Source organism: Myodes glareolus, chromosome 16, assembly GCF_982192425.1.
Source record: "Myodes glareolus chromosome 16, mMyoGla1.1, whole genome shotgun sequence".
NCBI lineage: Eukaryota > Metazoa > Chordata > Mammalia > Rodentia > Cricetidae > Myodes > Myodes glareolus.
This window is the reverse complement of record NC_142041.1, coordinates 29,148,132-29,167,047: the sequence shown is the minus strand read 5'-3', so window position 1 is coordinate 29,167,047 and position 18,916 is coordinate 29,148,132. Positions and strand designations below refer to the sequence as shown.

Genomic DNA, 18,916 nt, shown 5'->3' with positions numbered 1-18,916 from the left:
GACAAAATGCATGCTTATGAAGTTAACATACATCGTGTCCCCTTGCTTAAAATAGAATGTGGTGTTATGGCTTACACGTTCCTTTGTCCTCCCCAGCAGGATCCCTCTGCTTTCGTGCCACACTAATAGTGCTGGTATTACCTGTCATTCCCTTGACTTTTGTTCGTTTGCTGAGATAGGGTCATACTCTGTAGCCAGAGTGGCCTCAAACTCAGGATGATCTACCTTCCTCAGCCTCCAAAGTGATGGGATTACAGGTTTGAGGCCCTATCCAGCTATTCCTTTGCCATTTTGTTTTTTGAGACAGGGTTTCTCTGTATAACAGCCCCAGCTGTCCTGCAACTCACTCTGTGGACCAGACTGGCCTTGAACTCAGAGATCTGCCTGCCTCTGCCTCACAAATGCTGGAATTAAAGATGTACACTGCTAGTGCCTGGCTCCTTTGCCTTTTAAAATAACAGTTTTTTGAAGAAAATGTACATTCTGCCTTTTCAGGACTTCAGGTCTTCTATAAGCCCATTAGATAAGTGCCATTGATTGTATTATTTGAATAAATAGTTCCGTATCTGTAGCGTGTCTGTGCGTACATGCGTGTGTATGTGTTTTGCTACTTCCGTGAGTTGCTAGGAGTAATGCTAGTTCCCATTATACCTGTGGGTTTGCTCATTTCTCTAGTTCTGTCAGTTTTGCTTTGTTGATATTTGGTACACATTTGGTCAAATTTGTTTTGCCCTTGGTGAAGTAAGTTTTTTATCACTCTGGAGTGGTTCTAGCTTATGTTACATGGCCTTTGTCTTAAAAGATCTTATTTTTGTTTATTTTTGTTCTTTTTTTTAAATACATATGTGTATGTCTTTTGTTGTTGTTCCTTGGTTTTTGTTTTGGGTTTTTTGTTTGTTTGTTTGGTTGGTTTTTTTGAGGCAGAGTTTCTCAGAGCTTTGGCTGTCCTGGAACTAGCTTTGTAGATCAGGCTGGCCTCAAACTCACAGAGATCCACCTGCCTCTGCCTCCCAAGTGCTGGGATTAAAGGCATGTGCCACCGCTGTCCAGTTAATTTTTCATCAAAAATTTTTCATACATTATATTTTGATTATATTCTGTCCTCTTCCCCCATTTTTCCCAGATCCTAACCACTCAACTTACTGTCTCTTAAAACAAAAGCAAAAAAAAAAATGAAAATCCAACCAGTATTTGGGAGGGGAAAAGAAAATATTAAAACAAAACACACACATACACAAACATGGAGTTTGTTTCTTGTTAGCCAGCTCCTGCACATGGCCTGCCCTGGCGTCGGGTTGCTAACCCAGTGACACCCCACTGGAGACAACTGCTTTCCCCAGCAGTCCGACCTGGACCTGGGCTGTCTTGTGCGTGCTGTCACAGCTCTGCTGTGTCCCTGGAGTCATCCCCACCTGTCTCTTACAGTCTCTCCACCTCCATCCTCTTCCACATAGATCCATGGTGCTTTTGGGTTGTTAATAATAGGCATCAACAGCTTTCCTTAGCTAGGACAGCTTTGCTTACAGCTCGCTGCACCCTTGCGTTCCTGTCTTGTGAACCGCTGCGCTTCTCTCCAGTCTGCCAGTCTCATCTGATCGCACACTATTTCTCATGCCCATTTTATTTTTCTTACTGTCTGTTTCTTAGATTATGAAGTGTTTTAGTTGTTACTACATTTTGTCCTCTGCTGGTTTAGACCCCTCCCCATGTATGTTTGTGCACACATGCATAACAGACATACCTTTCTCCTCAGCTCTGGCCTTCCTTTCAGATAATAAAAAGATCAGAAAATCCCTTCTAGTATGCTTATTTTGTCTTTTTTGCATTTGAAAGAAAAAATTATGCATGATATCCATTTAGATGTATCTGTACCTATCTTTCTTGGTGTCCATTTCTTTTTGTATGTCCTGAGCATCCATCTCTAATTACTTCATTATGAGATTTTCTTTAAAGGTGGTTTCTTGCTGGAATTTGCTATAGTTTTTAGAAAATGTTTTATATTTGTATTTGTTTTTTGTTTGTTTTGTGGTAATGTTTGTTTTATGGTGTGAGGTTTTGGAGAGAACTGGCCACGATGTTTATAGATTTTATTTATAATATTTTGAAACCAGAAATAACCTGAATCTCCAACAACACATGGATAAACAAATTTTGTTTCCTTGCAATGATAATATTCAATTCATCAACAAAGAGAACTTGTTTTTATTACAGTGACAACATGAGTTGAAAATAATTTATGCTGAAGGAAAGATAACAGATTTACAGAACTTGATACTATTTTTGTAAAATTCTAGAAAAAATGTGAAAATCCTCTAATGACAAGAGACCATTAGATGCTTGAGGAGAGGTCTAGAATGACTGAGGAAGGAGTGGATTACAGAAGTCTGGGGAGATTGTAGCGGTGATGAAAATAGTAGCTGATATTTCCCAGAAGTGGATACAGTCGGATACATTACATGTCAAGGACAGTTTCAGTTCAAAACTCAGAAAGCAAGATCGATTATATGAAAGGATGATAGGCACAGGAAGTTTAGTGACGAAGACTAGGGCACAATTTGTTTTTCATATCACAACTTATTTTAAAGGACAGTGGAAAGGAATTTTCCTTATCTTCAATCCACAGCTGGCACAGGCGACTGAGATGCTGTATATGCGTCTGGATACGATGAGTACTACGTGTGTAGACAGGTACAGCCATTGGTTACTTCTGTACTAACGGTTATGTTAGCACCCTCGAGAGTTTATCAGAAGACTGTCTTAGGGTTCCCAAATTGTCCCCTGTTTTCCAAGCCCCTTTGTGTGACAGCTTGCTTGTTAGAACACCTTGACTTCTAGTCTGTTTCAGCCTCTGATGATGCCCGTTCTTGCTTCTCTTTAATTCCAGTTCTTACTTGAGCACTTGAAGCTTAGGCATCATTTAACTTTCCTTACTGAATTGCATATGTAAGTCTTTAAGATAAGCTTACTTTGAATGATAAATTTAATACTATATTTATTATATATAAACACTTATAGATTATCTGTTTTGAAAATAATTATAGGGGAGTATCTTCAAACCTGCAGCTGTAAGACTCTATTTTAAATAAATGTATAAAGCCTGTCTTGGATTGTTACAGCGTGGTCATTTCATTCTCACTGTTTTCTTTTGGGAAAGTCTGTGTGACTACCAACTGATTCTTTTTTTCTTCTGTCCATTTCCCAAATCAGATTGGAAGAATTGAACAGTTGTCTAATTTCCATATCTTTTACCAAATTCTGTATTAAAAATTGGGACTTTCTCTGTCAGTGACCCTGAAAAAATCAAGTGATTGAAGTCAGATTTGTGATGGAAGTGCTTTAAGAAAGTGTCTTCCAATGTCTCTGCTCTAGTAGAGTATCAATTCCATAAACATTTTGAGTACTCTTATGACCTTCACAGCACTATTTAACACAATAGTATGTCTCTTGACTAGAGAGCTGAGTACATTTCTAAGTGGGACTTAATGCATATAGGCTGTCATGAAAAGGTTGTAGTGGGCGTGGAGGGCTGGCTCAGCAGTTAGGGCGCTTGCTGCTCTTCAGAGGACCCGAGTTTGGTTCTCAGCTCCCACCCACATCTGGCAGCTTTACAACCACCTGTCGCTCCATCTCCAGAGGATCCACCACACTCTGGCCTCTGCCACTGCATACATGTGCACATACAACATAAACACATAAATTAAGTTTTTTAAAAGGTCATAATATAAATGTAAGAAACTAAGTGCTGGATTAAGACTGGTGGTTAAGAGCACTAACTGCTCTTCCAGGAACCCAGGTTCAGTTCCCAACAACAGATAGCTTACTTTGGTTCTGCTATTTGTAAATTATTTGTAAACATTTAACTACATTTTTTTTCTGCTTCCATTTCATCAACTGTTATAGGAGAAAAATAATATGCTCCTTCATAGCTGTGAGAATCATATACGAATATTTTGCACAAAGTATGAGCTTAAATCATGTCTGTTACCTAACAAGAATAAAAGGATGCACTGTCATGTGAACTGAGATAGCTGGGGACTATAAGACAGCGAGTTAGAGTCTTTGCTGAGAAAACAGTCAACGAGCCACAGGTAGCGAGTGGGGTATAAAAGACAAGGTTTAGCCGCATAAATTGCTGGTCTAAATTGCATTCTTTCTTTCTCTTCTCCCCTGCCCCACTCCCCAATGTAGGTTTATTAATTGGTTTTCTCATCATCTAAGTAACTTCCAGTTCCGTTGGAGCTGGGAAGATTGGTAAGTGTAATGTTTATTCTATCTTATTCAGAAACTTATATTAGAGATCTCTAAGTCTGTAAAGTGCTTGCCACAAAGCCCATGTTTAAAAGCCTGCTATTGAGTCCTGCATGGTGGTATGCTCCTTTAAGGCAGAGGCAGATCAATCTCTTGTGAGTTCAAAACCAGCCTGGTTTATGTAGTAAGTTCCAGACCAGCCAGCACTACACAGTGAGATCCTGGTTTGTTTGTTTGTTTGTTTAAGAAATAAAGCCAGGCATGGAGGCATGGGCTTCTAATCCCAGCACTTGGGGCATAGAGATTGGCAGATCCCTGAAGCTCACTGACTAGCCAGCCTAGTGAGAAACCAAAGTAAGCACACCAAGAGAACAGCATATGAATATACACATACACAAAAGAACCCTCCTATTTAAAACTCACTTTAAGATAGTCTGTTATGCTGAGCAGTGGTGGCGCACGCCTTTAATCTCAGCATTTGGGAGGTGGAGGCAGATGGATCTCTGAGTTTGAGACATGTCCATCTACAAAGCAAGTTCCAGAACAGCCAGGGCTGTTACACAAAGAAACCCTGTCTTGAAAAAAAAAACAAAAACAGTCTGTTGTCTCCAGTAGTTATTTCATTGATATTTAGTTACTATATATGGAAGAGATAATAGGTAGGAAGACCCTAGTGTAAGCCAGGAAATGAAGATTATATATAAGAAGGTGTATATATATATATATATATATATATATATATATATATATATATATATATAAAACTTAATAAAACCACATTTCCTCCTCAGGTCCGATTGTCTCACTCAGGATCTCGAAAGTCCCAAACCAAAGTTTGTAAGAGAAGTTCTAGAAAAATGCATGAGGTAAATAAGCTCTCTGTGCTTCCTCCTTGATTTAGGTCTCTCTGTTCTCCAGAAGGAGACTGCCTGAACTGATTAGCATCTGATTCTCTCTCCTTTGTGATGCGTGTCCACAGTATTCTTTGTTAAATCCTGGTCTTTGTCCATCTTCTACCTCACATTTTAATTAGGATTTGGGCTGCAATTAATCAGCTGTATCATTAGATTTTATGGGAATTAAACCAAAAGCTATTTTTAATGTCCCCCAACATTTATGAGAATTTTCTCATTTTCTAAGCTTGTATTTTAGTCTAATTTGTGTTTTCCTAGTCCTCCTTTAGAGTCTTCTATTTAAAAAGCCTTAGTTTATAAAAATAGAATATGTTTTGGGGGAACTGTGATCTGAGCTTTTATTGTGTATTTTTTACGGGATAAGGGTTAGGTTTAGGCCTTTGGAAAGACACAAATTACATTTATCTCTAAATACTTTTCTCTCTGTGTTACATCCAATCCAACATTGTTTTTAGCCATCCTTTATCCATAACATGATGTGTAAACGCTTTGTCAGGTGGTAAGAAACTTGACTCTTCCTTTCTTTGGTGCATCACAACCAGCCTCCCAGCCACGCCACCCTTACCTCCCCGACCCAGCTCTCCACCACCCGACTGGGGGATGCCCCAGCCCACACCTCAATGCAAAGTCAGTGTGTTTTGAGGCAGGCTACATTCACTTGTGCTGACTTAACTCAAAGACCTGGAGGACTTTGTCCCTGTTTGCTTCTTGGTTGTCCACTGAGTTTGGGATTTTGGATCCTGGCTTTCTGGACAACCCTGAGTATTACCGAAGATAATGAGATAAAACATGAGACCTTTTCTGAGGCTCTTATTTGTGTTATAGGTTGTCTTATCATCAGCATATATTAGATATTGTTCCTCCCACCTTCTCAGCTCTGTGTCCTGCAAACCCAACCTGCATTTACAAGTATGGAGATGAAAGTAGCAGTAAGTAATCAAATGACTTGAAATCTCTCTCCTTAAAAAGTACTGGTCCATGATGCTTTGAAACCGGTTAGTTATAGGAGGACAAATCGATTTTTTTCTTAGAATTGAATTTCTTTATTTGAAAAGTGACCTATCATTAGTCACTAGATTAAGGATTTTGTTGTTATCTAATTAGTAGTTATTAACTTATATAGTGGTTTTCTATTTATATTGTTTACATTGTTTTTATATATGACATTTTAATATGGTATAAAAAATAGTAAGTTGAATTTATACCTGGAATGTACTGAAACTGAAAGTGTACATTTGTTACGATGGAGACTTCTTAAATTGGTTATCCTCTTGTCTTATTTGGGGTTACTGTTGCTATGATAGAACACCATGACCAAAAGCAAGTTGAGGAGGAAAGGGTTTATTTTGCTTATATTTCCATATCGCTGCTCATCATTAAAGGAAGTCAAGGCGGGAACTCAAACAGGACAGGAACCTGGAGGAGGAGCTGATACAGAGGCCATAGAGGAGTGCTGCTTACTTACTGGCTTGCTACAGATGGATCTTAAGAAGCATTTTCTCAATTGAGGGTCCCTCCTTTCAGATAACTAGCTTGTGTCGAGTTGACATAAGACTAGCTGGGAGCACATGGCAGTCTGCTTCTAAAAGTAAATTTGCAAACATGACTTTACCACTTGCACCTTGAATCAGAGGTGCTGGAATTGTTGTGGTCTTTCTGCTTTGCATAGTTTATGTTTTGTGAAGGCAGTGTGTGCAGTGGTGGCCAGCAGTACCGAGGCGATTGCACTGAATGTTGTAGTTCATTCATGAGCCTCACGTTTGTGCTGCAAGGAATTCTCTGTGTCTGAAACTCTGCTCTTCCTTGCTGTGTGCAGTTATATTACCTCAGGACAGAAAGCCCTTTTTATCTCTAGTTCCTGTTTCTCCTTAGGTCTGGCCCAAGTTTGTTATTTGTAAAATAATTTTAATCTTTAGTTAATAAAAATGCTTTCTGTCTACTTCTGAAGTAAATTTCTTGGTGACAAAGAGTTCTTATTTTCTTGGTATGATTTTTTTTTTTAATTGTTTGGTTTTCATAGAATTTTCTTCCACTTTCAGGGACAGGCTCACAACAGGTGTTAGCCGAGTCTTTGTTGTGACCTGTTGCAGTAGACATCAGTCAGTACAGGTCTTAATGTTGTCTTCATTACACTGAAAATAGATTTCCTGTTACTTTGATGATGCCATTGCTCTTAACATGACTTCTATAACATAAGCACACTCATAAAACCCTAACAGTAAGCACAGAGCCTCTTAATCTAGATGAGAAAAAAAACCTAACACAACATTGAATTGGGTGACGCTTTCATATATAGTGTCATAAATGGTTTAAATGAGCCAGCTTGATCTACCTTCCCCTTGCTCTGTATCTAGATTCTCTTCCTGGACATTCCGTGGCACTCTGTTTATCTGTTGCTTTTAAAAGTAAGGCAACTAATGATGAAATCTTCAGCATTCTGAAGGACGTACCAAATCCTAACCAGGATGATGATAATGGTAAGAAACTTAACTTCTTCAGCCTAAGCACATAGGCCACTTTAATTTAAAGCATCCACAGTTCTAATGAAACATGACCTGCATATTCACCCCCTTACCAAAGAGCCCCCAAAATCCCTGTGAAGTTACATATTAAGAATATAAACCATCCTGGATGTACCTTTTATCCCAGCTCTTGAGAGGCAGAGGCAGGTGGATCCCTATGAATTAAGGCCAGCCTAGATTATATAATGAATTTCAAGCCAACCAGAACTACATAATGAGGGCTTGTCTCAGAAACAAGCAACAGTTACCAAAAAAAAGCACAAACCATGTCCTACATACAAAGTAAATCACACATTGCTTATTCAAGGATTTTTTTTTAAATATTCTTTTAGTATATAGAGGGATTGCTGAATAGGAAATCTTAGTGTGTTGGATATTTTTGATATAATTGATGTTTTCTCTAAATTATAAACTACTTAATCTTTACTTAGTATATAGCATGCTATTTCAGCCAGCATCTTAGCTTTGTTGTATTTTCCTGGTATGAATGAGGAAATTGGCAGAGTTGTATTGACTTACAAGTTACCTCTTTTGTGAGTGGATAAGGAAAGAAGTACTGCAAGAGTTCTCTAATACTGTTTAAAACATACTGTGAAATCGTTTGTTACTTTGAATAAGTAAGCCAGTGTATAGCATGCAAAGCCAGATCAGTAGAGCAGATGACAAGTCTATAGAGCCTGCCGTACAGCTAGGAAGTGTCAGCCAGCCATGATAATACTAAGTTTAGACTCTGACAGATATCTTAATATAGTGGTTAAAGGGTTTGCTGCTTTGCTTTAATTAATATTTGACACCTTCTAGACAGAATATAAAGGAGGCGATATATGGGATTTTTTTTAAGGAAATGGGTCTTAAACCAGGTATGGTGGTACAAACCTGGTAATCCAAGCAGTTTGAGGTTTGGTCTATATATCAAGTCCCAGGCCAACCAGAAGTACATAGTAAGACCCTGTCATAAATTTAAAAAAGCAAAAAAACCAAAACACTGAATTTTATAGAAGAATTTGGAAAATTACTCCGGAAAAGAGAATTAAGAGTATGCTTTCCCGATGGTGGGTTGAGATGAGGTCTCATTATGTAGCTTTGGCTGTCCCGGCCTAGTTTTATATTGTGAGTAGACTTTGATTGTTTACTTTTACTGACAGATTATTATATGAATGTCTTAAGAGCACACTATCTGCTTAGCTTCCCTGGGTTTGGCACCAAGAAATTACTGTACTTAATGTTTATTTCGTACTGTAAACGTTTTCAGATGAAGGCTTCAGTTTTAACCCATTGAAGATAGAGGTCTTTGTGCAGACTCTGCTGCACTTGGCAGCCAAATCCTTCAGTCACTCCTTCAGTGCACTTGCAAAGTAAGTATGTGCATTTGAACACCAATACTGTAGTAATTTTTGCCTAAAATTGTTAAATATGAAGATCTTACTACATAATTTGATAGCATGAGGTTCGGTTTGTGGTAGCCAGAATGCTCCCCATGGTTGAGTGTGCAGTGTAGATGTGCATGTGACAGGTGAGCTAGTACAGTCATTCACACAGGCAGAGAGGTCCAGCCTGTCTTTCCAAAGAGATAGAGCAGAAATGAAAGCCCGCCCAAAGCAGATGTGGTAAGAGTCCAGAATAAAAGAGAGCGCTCTCATAAGTTGGTGGCAGCTTCTTTGCAGGCCAAAGTGTAATGCTTTTATGTATTTAGGGATTTATTTGGTTATCTTGCATCTGAATATTATATTTTTAAATTGAGTAAGATTAAAGGGACTTTGAAAACACTAGAGTAACTTTTGTGTAATTACATGTCATATTTTTCACCTTTGTCTAAAGGTTTCATGAAGTCTTCAAAACTCTTGCAGAAAGTAATGAGGGGAAATTACATGTGCTGAGAGTTATGTTTGAAGTTTGGAGGAATCATCCACAGGTAACAACTATTTATTTAGACTTAGTGAGTGTCAAGGGAGCCTGCTTGTTCATTTCCTGGACACCCAGACCTGAAATAAGCACACAGAAACTGTATTAATTAAAATACTGCTTGGCCTATTGACTTATGCATGTTTCTAGCTAGCTCTTCATCTTAAATTAACCCATTTCTATTATTTTATATTTTACCATGAGGTTGGCCTATGGGCAAGGTTCCAGCTAGCAGCTTGCGTCTTTCTCCTCTGGCAGCTACATGGCCTCTCTGACTTTGCCTGCTTTCTCCCAGCATTCAGTTTAGTTTTCCCGCCTAGCTCTATTCTGTCCTATCATATGCCAAAGCAGCTTCTTTATTCATTAACCGATAATAGCAATACATATACAGAGGAACTTCCCACACCATGTCCTGGATATATAGATATGCAGATTAGAAATTAAGTATATTTGAATCCGCCAATATGTTTTTAAATCTGTAAACTCGGTGTTGTAGAAATAATTGATACCTTCTTTGTGATAAATTTTTAAATTATATTGATTTGTTGACTGGGGTTACATGGAAAAGCCACAGAGCCTGTGTGAAGTCAGATGACAAATTTAGGTCAGTTCTCTCCTTCTGCCTTGTGGGTCCTGGGTATAGAACTTGTGTTGTCAAGCTGAGCATCACGTGTCTTATCCACTCGCCAGCCCTTGCTAACGTTCTTCATATGACATTGTGGTTGGTTTGTGCTACTGCATTCCCTCACATATTAGATGCTGAGTGAGAAGACTGCTGCTGAGCAGCAATATGTTACAGAAAGTAGTTCTGTTTATCCATTTCTACAAACAAGACCCATAAGATGCTCTTTTTCAACTGGAGATTTCAATTGAAATTATATACACAGATACACACATATTAAGTGCTATTAAATTCCAGAGTTTCTTTTCATGCAATATTTATTGATAATATAATATTTCTTACAGTATTTAGAGCCCAGCAAAGAGCAAACTGAATCTAAAGACTGACTAGTTAAATCAGGAGTGGTGGCACATCCCTGTAATTGCAGCACTTGGGAGGTAATGGTAAAAAAAAAAATCAGGAGTTCAAGGCCACCTTTAGCTATATGAGACCCTCCTAGAATAAAAAATAGAAACAATGACCTATGGCTTAAACTGGTCGGTTCCATCGCCATTGAAATCAGATTTTATAGCCCTGCTAACTTACTTTAATAGCATTGTCATTATGCCCATTTATCAAACAAGCTTGACCCTGTCTGTTTTCATTGTAGATGATTGCTGTCCTGGTCGATAAGATGATTCGTACACAGATTGTTGACTGTGCCGCAGTAGCAAACTGGATCTTCTCATCGGAGCTGTCTCGTGACTTCACAAGGTTTGAACCAGAATTTAGAGTGCATATAACCTGTGTGAAGTAGTTCATATCACCTGGTAACATTTTTATGAAGTTACACAGGTTTTAAAGATGATCAGAACCAGGACAGCCGAGGTTGACATACAATGAAAGCAAATGAGATCAAATTAAACTCTATGACAGCCCTTTAACTTCTCCACTATTCCTTTTACTGCCAGCACACGCTGGTCTGAAATATACTGAGGCCTGAGGTGACAGATGTGTTCAGAAGTTTTAACAGGGCCAACAAGATAGTTCAGTGGGTCAGGGAGCTTCCTGTCAGGCTTAGTGAGCTGAGTTTCCTGGTTTGATCCTCAGAACTCACCTGGTGGAAGGTGAAAACCAACTCTGTTTTATTAAGGGCTAAACAAGTACAGGTATGGTACTGCCTTCTGGGAGCCCACCTGAGTCAGGTGACTGAAACTAGACGCTCTCAGAGCTCACAGCAGTGGTGAATTACGTGTTGCTGGAGAAGAATGCATAACTCTGCCCAGGGGATAGAAGGCCCTATCAGCTCTTAGGAATGGTAGTCTGAAAAACTGTGATGTTTTCTCTGTAGGTGTAGCTTAGCATACATTTAACCAACTGCTGTATTATGTTCAGGTTGTTTGTTTGGGAAATTTTGCACTCTACAATTCGTAAGATGAACAAACACGTTTTGAAGATCCAGAAAGAGCTAGAAGAAGCTAAAGAGAAATTGGCAAGACAACACAAACGAGTAAGTTGTGTGCTGATTCCTGCGTGGTTGGAGGTTACGACTGAGTCTGCAGGGTAGTCGGAGTCCATTCCTTGACAGTTGTGTGCCATGGCACTGATGCTGACCACAGAGTATTCTTCTTTAGTGTGCCATCTCTACTTTGGCTTCCTAGAAAAGTCCATGTGTATTTCTGAGTCTGGCACAAAGGGGAAGGGAGACAATTGTAAATGTTGTGTGGAGAGGTGGTGCAAGTCAGTTTTAAGTCCCAACTTGTCAGTACTTCTCATGAAAATAAAAATTGTGTTAGAACTGTAGTTCTCAACCTATGGGTTGCAACCGCTTTGGAGGTTGCATGTCAGATATTTACATTACAATCATAACAGTAACAAAATTACAGTATGAAGTAGTAACAAAGTAAGTTTATGGTTGGGGGATTACAAAATGAGGGACTGAATTAAAGGGTTGCAGCTTTAGGAAAGTTGAGAAGCACTGGTTTACAGGGAAGCAGTGAGCTGGCAGGATCCTGTGACTTACACTAGTATTCTCGCTGGGCGGTGGTGGTGCACGCCTTTAATCCCAGCACTTCGGAGGCAGAAGCAAGACAATCTCTGAGTTCGAGGCCAGTCTGGTCTACAGAGTTCCAGTACAGTCAGGGCTATACAGAAAAACCTGTCCCAGAAAAATAAATAAATAGATAAGTAAATAAATAAATGATTATAGTGAGTGTTCTCCATTACAGTATTCCTTGGTATTTAGTGTTTCTACCAGCATAGAAAATAGGGTAAAGATATTAGTAAGCTGAGCTGGCCATAGCTGATGCACCTCATAGTCATTACCCCACTGCTACTACCACGACTAGTACCACTAAGTTTTCCCAGAGCTATCACTACAAGAATAAAAGCCCTTTAATATAAAACCCTTTCCCAGGGCTAGGGTCATAGCCCAATGATAAAAATCACTTGCCTAGCATCTCTGAGCTCCCACTGCCAAAACCAGCTCTCGGAGGTGGAGGCAAGAAGATCATGCATGATTCAAGACCAACCAAAGCCACATAGCAGAGCTTGGCATTATAGTCATTTCCCTTTCTTGATGGATTCTACACATTGGATTGTTACTTTGTTCCTGTGCCTTTTGTAGCGAAGTGATGATGATGACAGAAGCAGTGATAGGAAAGATGGGGCCCTGGAGGAGCAAATAGAACGACTGCAAGAGAAAGTGGAGTCTGCTCAGAGTGAACAGAAGAACCTTTTCCTCGTCATCTTCCAGGTAAGCCAGCTTGGTGTATGGGATAAAAAAGGAGCCATTCCCTTAGTTTGAAAAGTTGCCATTTTTAATCACAAAAATAGTGAGGACACAGAACTTCGCAGAAGAATAGTGTCACTACTTGGAGGCTGCAGTGAATGTGTGCTGTCTGCTCATTGTTTACATATCTGTGTTATTTATTCCTTATGGTTGATTATTTAGGTGATCGCCTTCTTTCCTGTGAACACTTTTGTACATAGATTGTCATTAACATGCTGTTTTCTTAGAACAGAGGCCAGGATATATTTCTAGAAGAAGCTAAAGGATTTGTGTGTGTGTGTGTGTGTGTGTGTGTGTGTGTGTGTGTGTGTGTGTGTTAAGATTTGTTTATTATGTATGCAGTGTACTGCCTGCGTGCCAGAAGAGGGCGCCAGATCTCCTTATAGATGATTGTGAGCCAACCAACTTGTGGTTGCTGGGAATTGAACTCAGGACCTCTAGAAGAGCAGCCAGTGTTCTTAACCTTCGAGCCATCTCTCCAACCTAAGGTTAAATCATTTAACATTAAATCTCTCCTTTGCTAAGTTGACAGTCCTGAAAGTCAAGAGTACACAGCAGTTTGGAGCAACAAGACCAGTGAGAACTCTTGGTTTGGATTTGCTCAGCAGTTAAGTTCTCCCCCTAATGCTTCCTCCACTGCTGTCCTTTCCAGCGTTTCATCATGATCCTAACTGAGCACTTGGTACGATGTGAAACTGATGGCACCAGCATATTGACCCCGTGGTATAAGAACTGCATAGAGAGGCTGCAGCAGATCTTCCTGCAGGTTTGTGTGGGGCCTTGGCACTTTGTGTTCAGTTACACGGGCATTCTGATTTAAAAAAACCTCTGAATCTCAGTGGTAAAACACTTGTCTGCCATGAATAAGACCACAAAAAGTCCTCATAAAGTGTATCAGGAGGGAGGGTATGAGGTTATGCAGCTCCTATAGGCCCTTTAGTTTATGTCCGTTTGCTGACACTACTGTTCATCAGAATATTTAGACAATTGGTTTTATATCACTCACACTCTGGGTTGCCATTTTCTGTGGTTGTGAGCCCAGCATAGCTGTAATCTAAAGTGTAAGGGGGGGATTAGATTCATAAAGGTATTTTAACATCTTAAATTCCCATAATAAACATGTCCACAGGAGCAAGGTAAACCCCTGGGGTCTCTGGACATAGAGTACCAGCACCTGCTTCCAGATATTGATGTGTAGGAGCGTGAGCTTCATCTTTTCCTCTTCAAGGCATAAACTCCCTAAGTTCTCCCTGTTCTAGGAGAGTGACCAGTTCTAAAGTAATCATTCTAAAGTTCTATTCTTTAAGCCTCCAAATAGTAATTCTCTCCCAGGCATTTGTAGTGACTAGCCAGTTCAAAAGGTAACCGAGAGCCCCTAGTCCTATAGAAATTTTTGAGTGCATTTTACTCTTCAGAGACAAGGTTCTCATTCTTTGATGCCTTGGCTCCCTAGTCAGGCTGCTTTTCAGAAAGCTGTAATATATTGTGTCCTGGCTCTCGGGATGCCCTCTGAAACTGCGGCTTCCTGCCGTGCTGTGCATCAAGGATCCCATAGGAAGGCTGTGAAAACTGGATTTGGTTTTACGTCATTGTACATCCCTCTGCTTCTTTCCCTGCCTGCTCTCTCAAATCTTCTCTGGAGATGTGCGCCCTATTTTGTGTCCCTCCTCGGCATGGGTGGGCTGTGAGGGAAACAGTCTGCAATGTTGCTTGCATTTGGTTTCCTGACCCAGGGCTCTTTTCTGTGTTCACAGCATCACCAGATAATCCAGCAGTACATGGTGACCCTGGAGAACCTGCTTTTCACTGCCGAGCTAGACCCTCACATCCTGGCTGTGTTCCAGCAGTTCTGTGCTCTACAGGCCTAATAGTCATGTTTCTTCCCTTTTTGTTATCTTGGAATAATTTGTCTTATTTTTTGATGGTTTGAATGTTTGCTTTCTTGTAGTAGCCTTTCACTTCCTAAAGGAAACGGGAGGAGAGCCCAGAGTATGACATTTCCCTTAGTTGCCCTGAAGGGCAAGTGTTGCTTGATGACAGCGATGTTATGATGACCGTAACGTTGTATATATGTGAGACACAGCTTTCCTGTGATGAATTTGATACTTCTCCTTGGGCACAAAACAACAGGGTTGAGGTGTGTGCAATGCAAGGTCAGGCTTGCAAATTAGTGAATACAACCAACGGAACCACCAGGGAGCCTAACTTTTCTCTGCTCCTGAGCAACATGGCTGGAATAAACCTAAGTTCTGTTTTTTAAACTTTGGTATTTCATGATTTATTATCTTAGTCTCTTTTCTTACTAGAGGTGTACTTAGCCTTTATCTGAAGCTTTCTTGCAAATGTTTTTGAGTAGCCATCTTATGACACTACTTGTTAGAATAAAACATTATTATTACTAATCATCAAATTTGCCGAACTAGAAGCCACCCGGTTTCTAGTGATCTCGAGGTACAATTGTAGCATGAATAATAAAGACCCAGAGACAGAAATTGGGGTTCAGTCTGAAGGTCAGAAAAGCAGAACAGCCAGCCCCTAGCTTTTACCTCTCCCTCAGTCTGAAATGGCGATCCTGCCTCCAGGAATCTCAGAATGAGACTGAGAGCTGTCTCCTCCCTTCTTATATTCCTCTCTAGGGCTGGGATTAAAGGCGTGCGCCACTACCACCAGGTTTCTGTGGCAAACTAGCGTGGCTACTAGTGTGTGTCACCACTGCCTGGTCTGTAAGGCTGGTAGGTGCGGTTGTTTTACTCTCTGAACTTCAGGCAAGCTTTATTTATTAAAAATACAAAGAAAATATCACTACCTACAATGGCGATGGCAGCAGTTTTTCTGCCTCTCCGGTGATTGCAAATTTGGCAGCCCTGCCCTCCAAGAAGAATTTGTCCAAGATCCCATAATGTCACAAACTGATGTGCAGCAAGCGATAAATGAGCTGAGATGGACTTGGAATTCAGTGTGGCTTGGGGCTTGTCTCTGGGTTCTGAGGCAGATAATTGTTCCCTGCGCCTACTGAAGCCTAAGTGAAATGAGTGTTTTGTAAGATAATGCATTACCTAACATTCCAAATTTCTGGGATTTTTAAACTTCTCATTAAACCTTAGAAAAATCTGCTAATAATGATATAATTACTGGTAGTAATTTTGTGTATTTGTTATTTTTGCACATGTTATATTCTAGTAAGAATACATTACAATTGTCTTTTTGGATATATGGGTCTTGAATTACCATACATTCAGTGACTATAGAATTCTATGTCTTATTACGTGGGAATTCCTAGGCTTTTTAAATAACACATTTAAAGCAGGAGTATCATCTAATCATTTGAATTCAGTAGATCAAGGTTAGAAGGCAAGAACTTCAGAAAGATAAAACCTGGGTTCCTGGTTAAATACCCTGTTTACACTGTTCCTCCTTTCCATTTAACACAGCTCAAGCTGTAACTGATTTGAAATGACCGTGGTCCAACTATTGAAGGCATTGGTAACTGTATCCTTTCCTGAGGCATAGTGGAGTTCAGTTATCCTCGTGCTACACCTACAAGTTTGTGCTCTCCTTCCCTCTAGAAACTGTTAATATGCCCCTGCTCTGTCCTGAGCTGTCGGCTGGAACACCGACATCTGTTGTATTTTACAGAAGATGCAAAAACAGAGAGCAGCTACTCCCTTCGGGTGGTGCTCCCAAAGACAGGTGGTGTCACTGCATGCCACGCCTCATTCTGTGACGTCATGCTGATTCTCTTTAGCAGGCTCTTATCAAGGTAGAGATGCTGGTTCCCTAAGAACTGTATCATTCCTAAAAGTTTACGGTGTGAGAAACCTTTACCAACCTGAGCTACCAGTAATATCTGGACCCCAGGATTAGCCTTGGTACAGCCAGAGAACAGATCATATAGCCAATCAGATCGCACTGGGTTGGCCTTTTTTGTTCATCAGCAGTTTTGATGAACAATGAGCGTTCATTAACTGTTGGCTGCTACAGGCTGGTTACAAGGTTCACCATATTGAATCTTTCCAACAGATTCCTGAAAGATGACTGTGTCCACTTCACAGACAGAAGCAAACCCCAGGAAAACTTGTCTAAAATCCACAGCCAGGAAGTTAAATCTATGTGTCTTGGAGCACCTTAGCTCCCCACAATGCAGTGATACTTAACAGCGGTCAGAACTCCAAGTTACTCCTGTCGTCAGGCTAGAAACCTCTCTACAAGAAAGTTTGGCTGCCCGTCCAAGACCAGTTTTTACTGAGGTGTAACATTTAGCATAGCACATATAACATGCCAGCCATGAGAAACACACAGAATGTCCCTACTGTTTCTAAAGTACAGTTAGTAATGATGGTCCCACGTTATTTGGGCTGACTTTCTACAAGTGCAGCTGCTGAACTAGAGTGAGCTGTACAGGCTTCCTAGCACTGAGGGATGAAAACACCCACTTTATCTCAACTTGGGTGTCTGTCAAAATGATGCATAGCCCTTGGCTAAATGATTCTTAGAGTAGGCCTCCTTCCTGATGCTTAGGCACAGCACATGCTGTTAGTTAGGAGTGGCTTCTGTTCTCAGGGCAGCTTTGACCTCAGTTCTACCTGAGCTACATTCTAGAGAAATCTGCGTGTATTCTTTTCTTTTGTTTTTGTTTTTTGGTTCTTTGATCTCTGTGTAGCCCTGTCTGGCTCTCCTGGAACTCACTCTACAAGGTCACGCTGACCTTGAACTCAGAGATCTGCCAGCCTCTGCTTCCAGAGTGCTGGGGTTAAAGGTGTGTGCCACCACTGCCTGCTCTCTTGATTTCTTTTTCACATATAATGGTTGCTTCTGATAGTTGTTTTTAATGGTACTTTTTGATAATACCTTTAATAAGACTGAAGAAAAATCTGGCTAGCTGAATTGATACAAATGGCTATGGAGAAATAATATTTGAACTGTCACTTCCGACCTCAGAAGTTTAAACAAGCATGGAAGCAAGTTGTTAGCATTAGATGAGAACTCGTAAGGCAGATAAGAGTACTCAAGTGTTAGTGTAATGCTTTTGATGAAATAGTCTTGATACTCAACTTTGAAAATAGCCTTGTTCCCTTTTGATCTATCACTTCCAAATTGCTGCGTGAAGATCCTGAAGAACGGGGCCTTGGGCACCTGTGACAGGGTGCAGTTTCTGTGGGTATCTCATTGTTGCCATCGCTGAAGACTTCACAGCAGTTCACATCACACTTGTTGCTCTCCCTGAGCTAAGTTCAGTTCCATTAACCTCACCCTGAAAGTGCTTCCTCCTATGCCAGGCTATAATTTACTATGTCCCTTGTTCCCCATGGAGTAGCTCTAACTTGTCACTTTGATTTTTACTTATGTGTGCAAAGGAAAGGGGCACATGGAGGTGTGTGCATGTATGTGTACCTGTGGACCATTTTTCTTTAAGCATATCCATCACATGAGGGTTTTTCTAAAAAACATTTCTTTTTTTTTTTTCCTTATTTATTTAAAGAATTTCCACTTCCTCCCCTCCTCCCAATACCCTCCCGCTCCCACTCCCCCCACTCCCTCTCCTCCTCCCTCCCCATTCCCAAGAGCAGTCAGGGTTTCCTGCCCTGTGGGAAATCCAAGTTCCTCCCCCCTCCCTCCAGGTCCAGGAAGGTGAGCATCCAAACAGACCAGGATCCCGAAAAGCCAGTCCATGCAAACGAATCAAGACCCAGTGCCATTGTCAATGGCTTCTCAGTCAGCCCCCATTTCAGTCACATTCAGAGAATCCGGTTTGATCACATGCTCGTTCAGTCCCAGTCCAGCTGGCCTTGGTGCGCTCTCATTCGATCAGTCCCGTTGTATCAGTGGGTGAATGCACCCTTTGCAGTCCTGACTTCCTTTTTCATGTTCTCCTTCCTTCTGCTCTTCATTTGGACCTTGGGGGCTCAGTCCAGTGCTCCAATGGGGGTCTCCGTCTCTA

General features: G+C 40.6%; 1 protein-coding gene across 2 annotated transcripts in view; it reads left to right on the top strand.

Annotated features, from left to right (window-relative positions):
* The window catches only part of Ncbp1 (nuclear cap binding protein subunit 1), a 38,648-nt gene extending 23,409 nt beyond the window's left edge, over nt 1-15,239 (top strand). For both annotated transcript variants that reach the window (XM_048419960.3, XM_048419962.3), the window contains 12 exons: nt 2,624-2,688; nt 4,189-4,251; nt 5,040-5,114; nt 5,988-6,091; nt 7,517-7,639; nt 8,937-9,039; nt 9,503-9,596; nt 10,858-10,961; nt 11,583-11,697; nt 12,814-12,942; nt 13,631-13,744; nt 14,733-15,239. In XM_048419960.3, the coding sequence (XP_048275917.1) occupies nt 2,624-2,688; nt 4,189-4,251; nt 5,040-5,114; nt 5,988-6,091; nt 7,517-7,639; nt 8,937-9,039; nt 9,503-9,596; nt 10,858-10,961; nt 11,583-11,697; nt 12,814-12,942; nt 13,631-13,744; nt 14,733-14,846 (1,203 nt within the window). In that variant the 3' untranslated portion in view covers nt 14,847-15,239. The remainder of the gene's footprint in view (nt 1-2,623; nt 2,689-4,188; nt 4,252-5,039; nt 5,115-5,987; nt 6,092-7,516; nt 7,640-8,936; nt 9,040-9,502; nt 9,597-10,857; nt 10,962-11,582; nt 11,698-12,813; nt 12,943-13,630; nt 13,745-14,732) is intronic.
* The last annotated feature ends 3,677 nt before the right edge of the window (nt 15,240-18,916 follow it).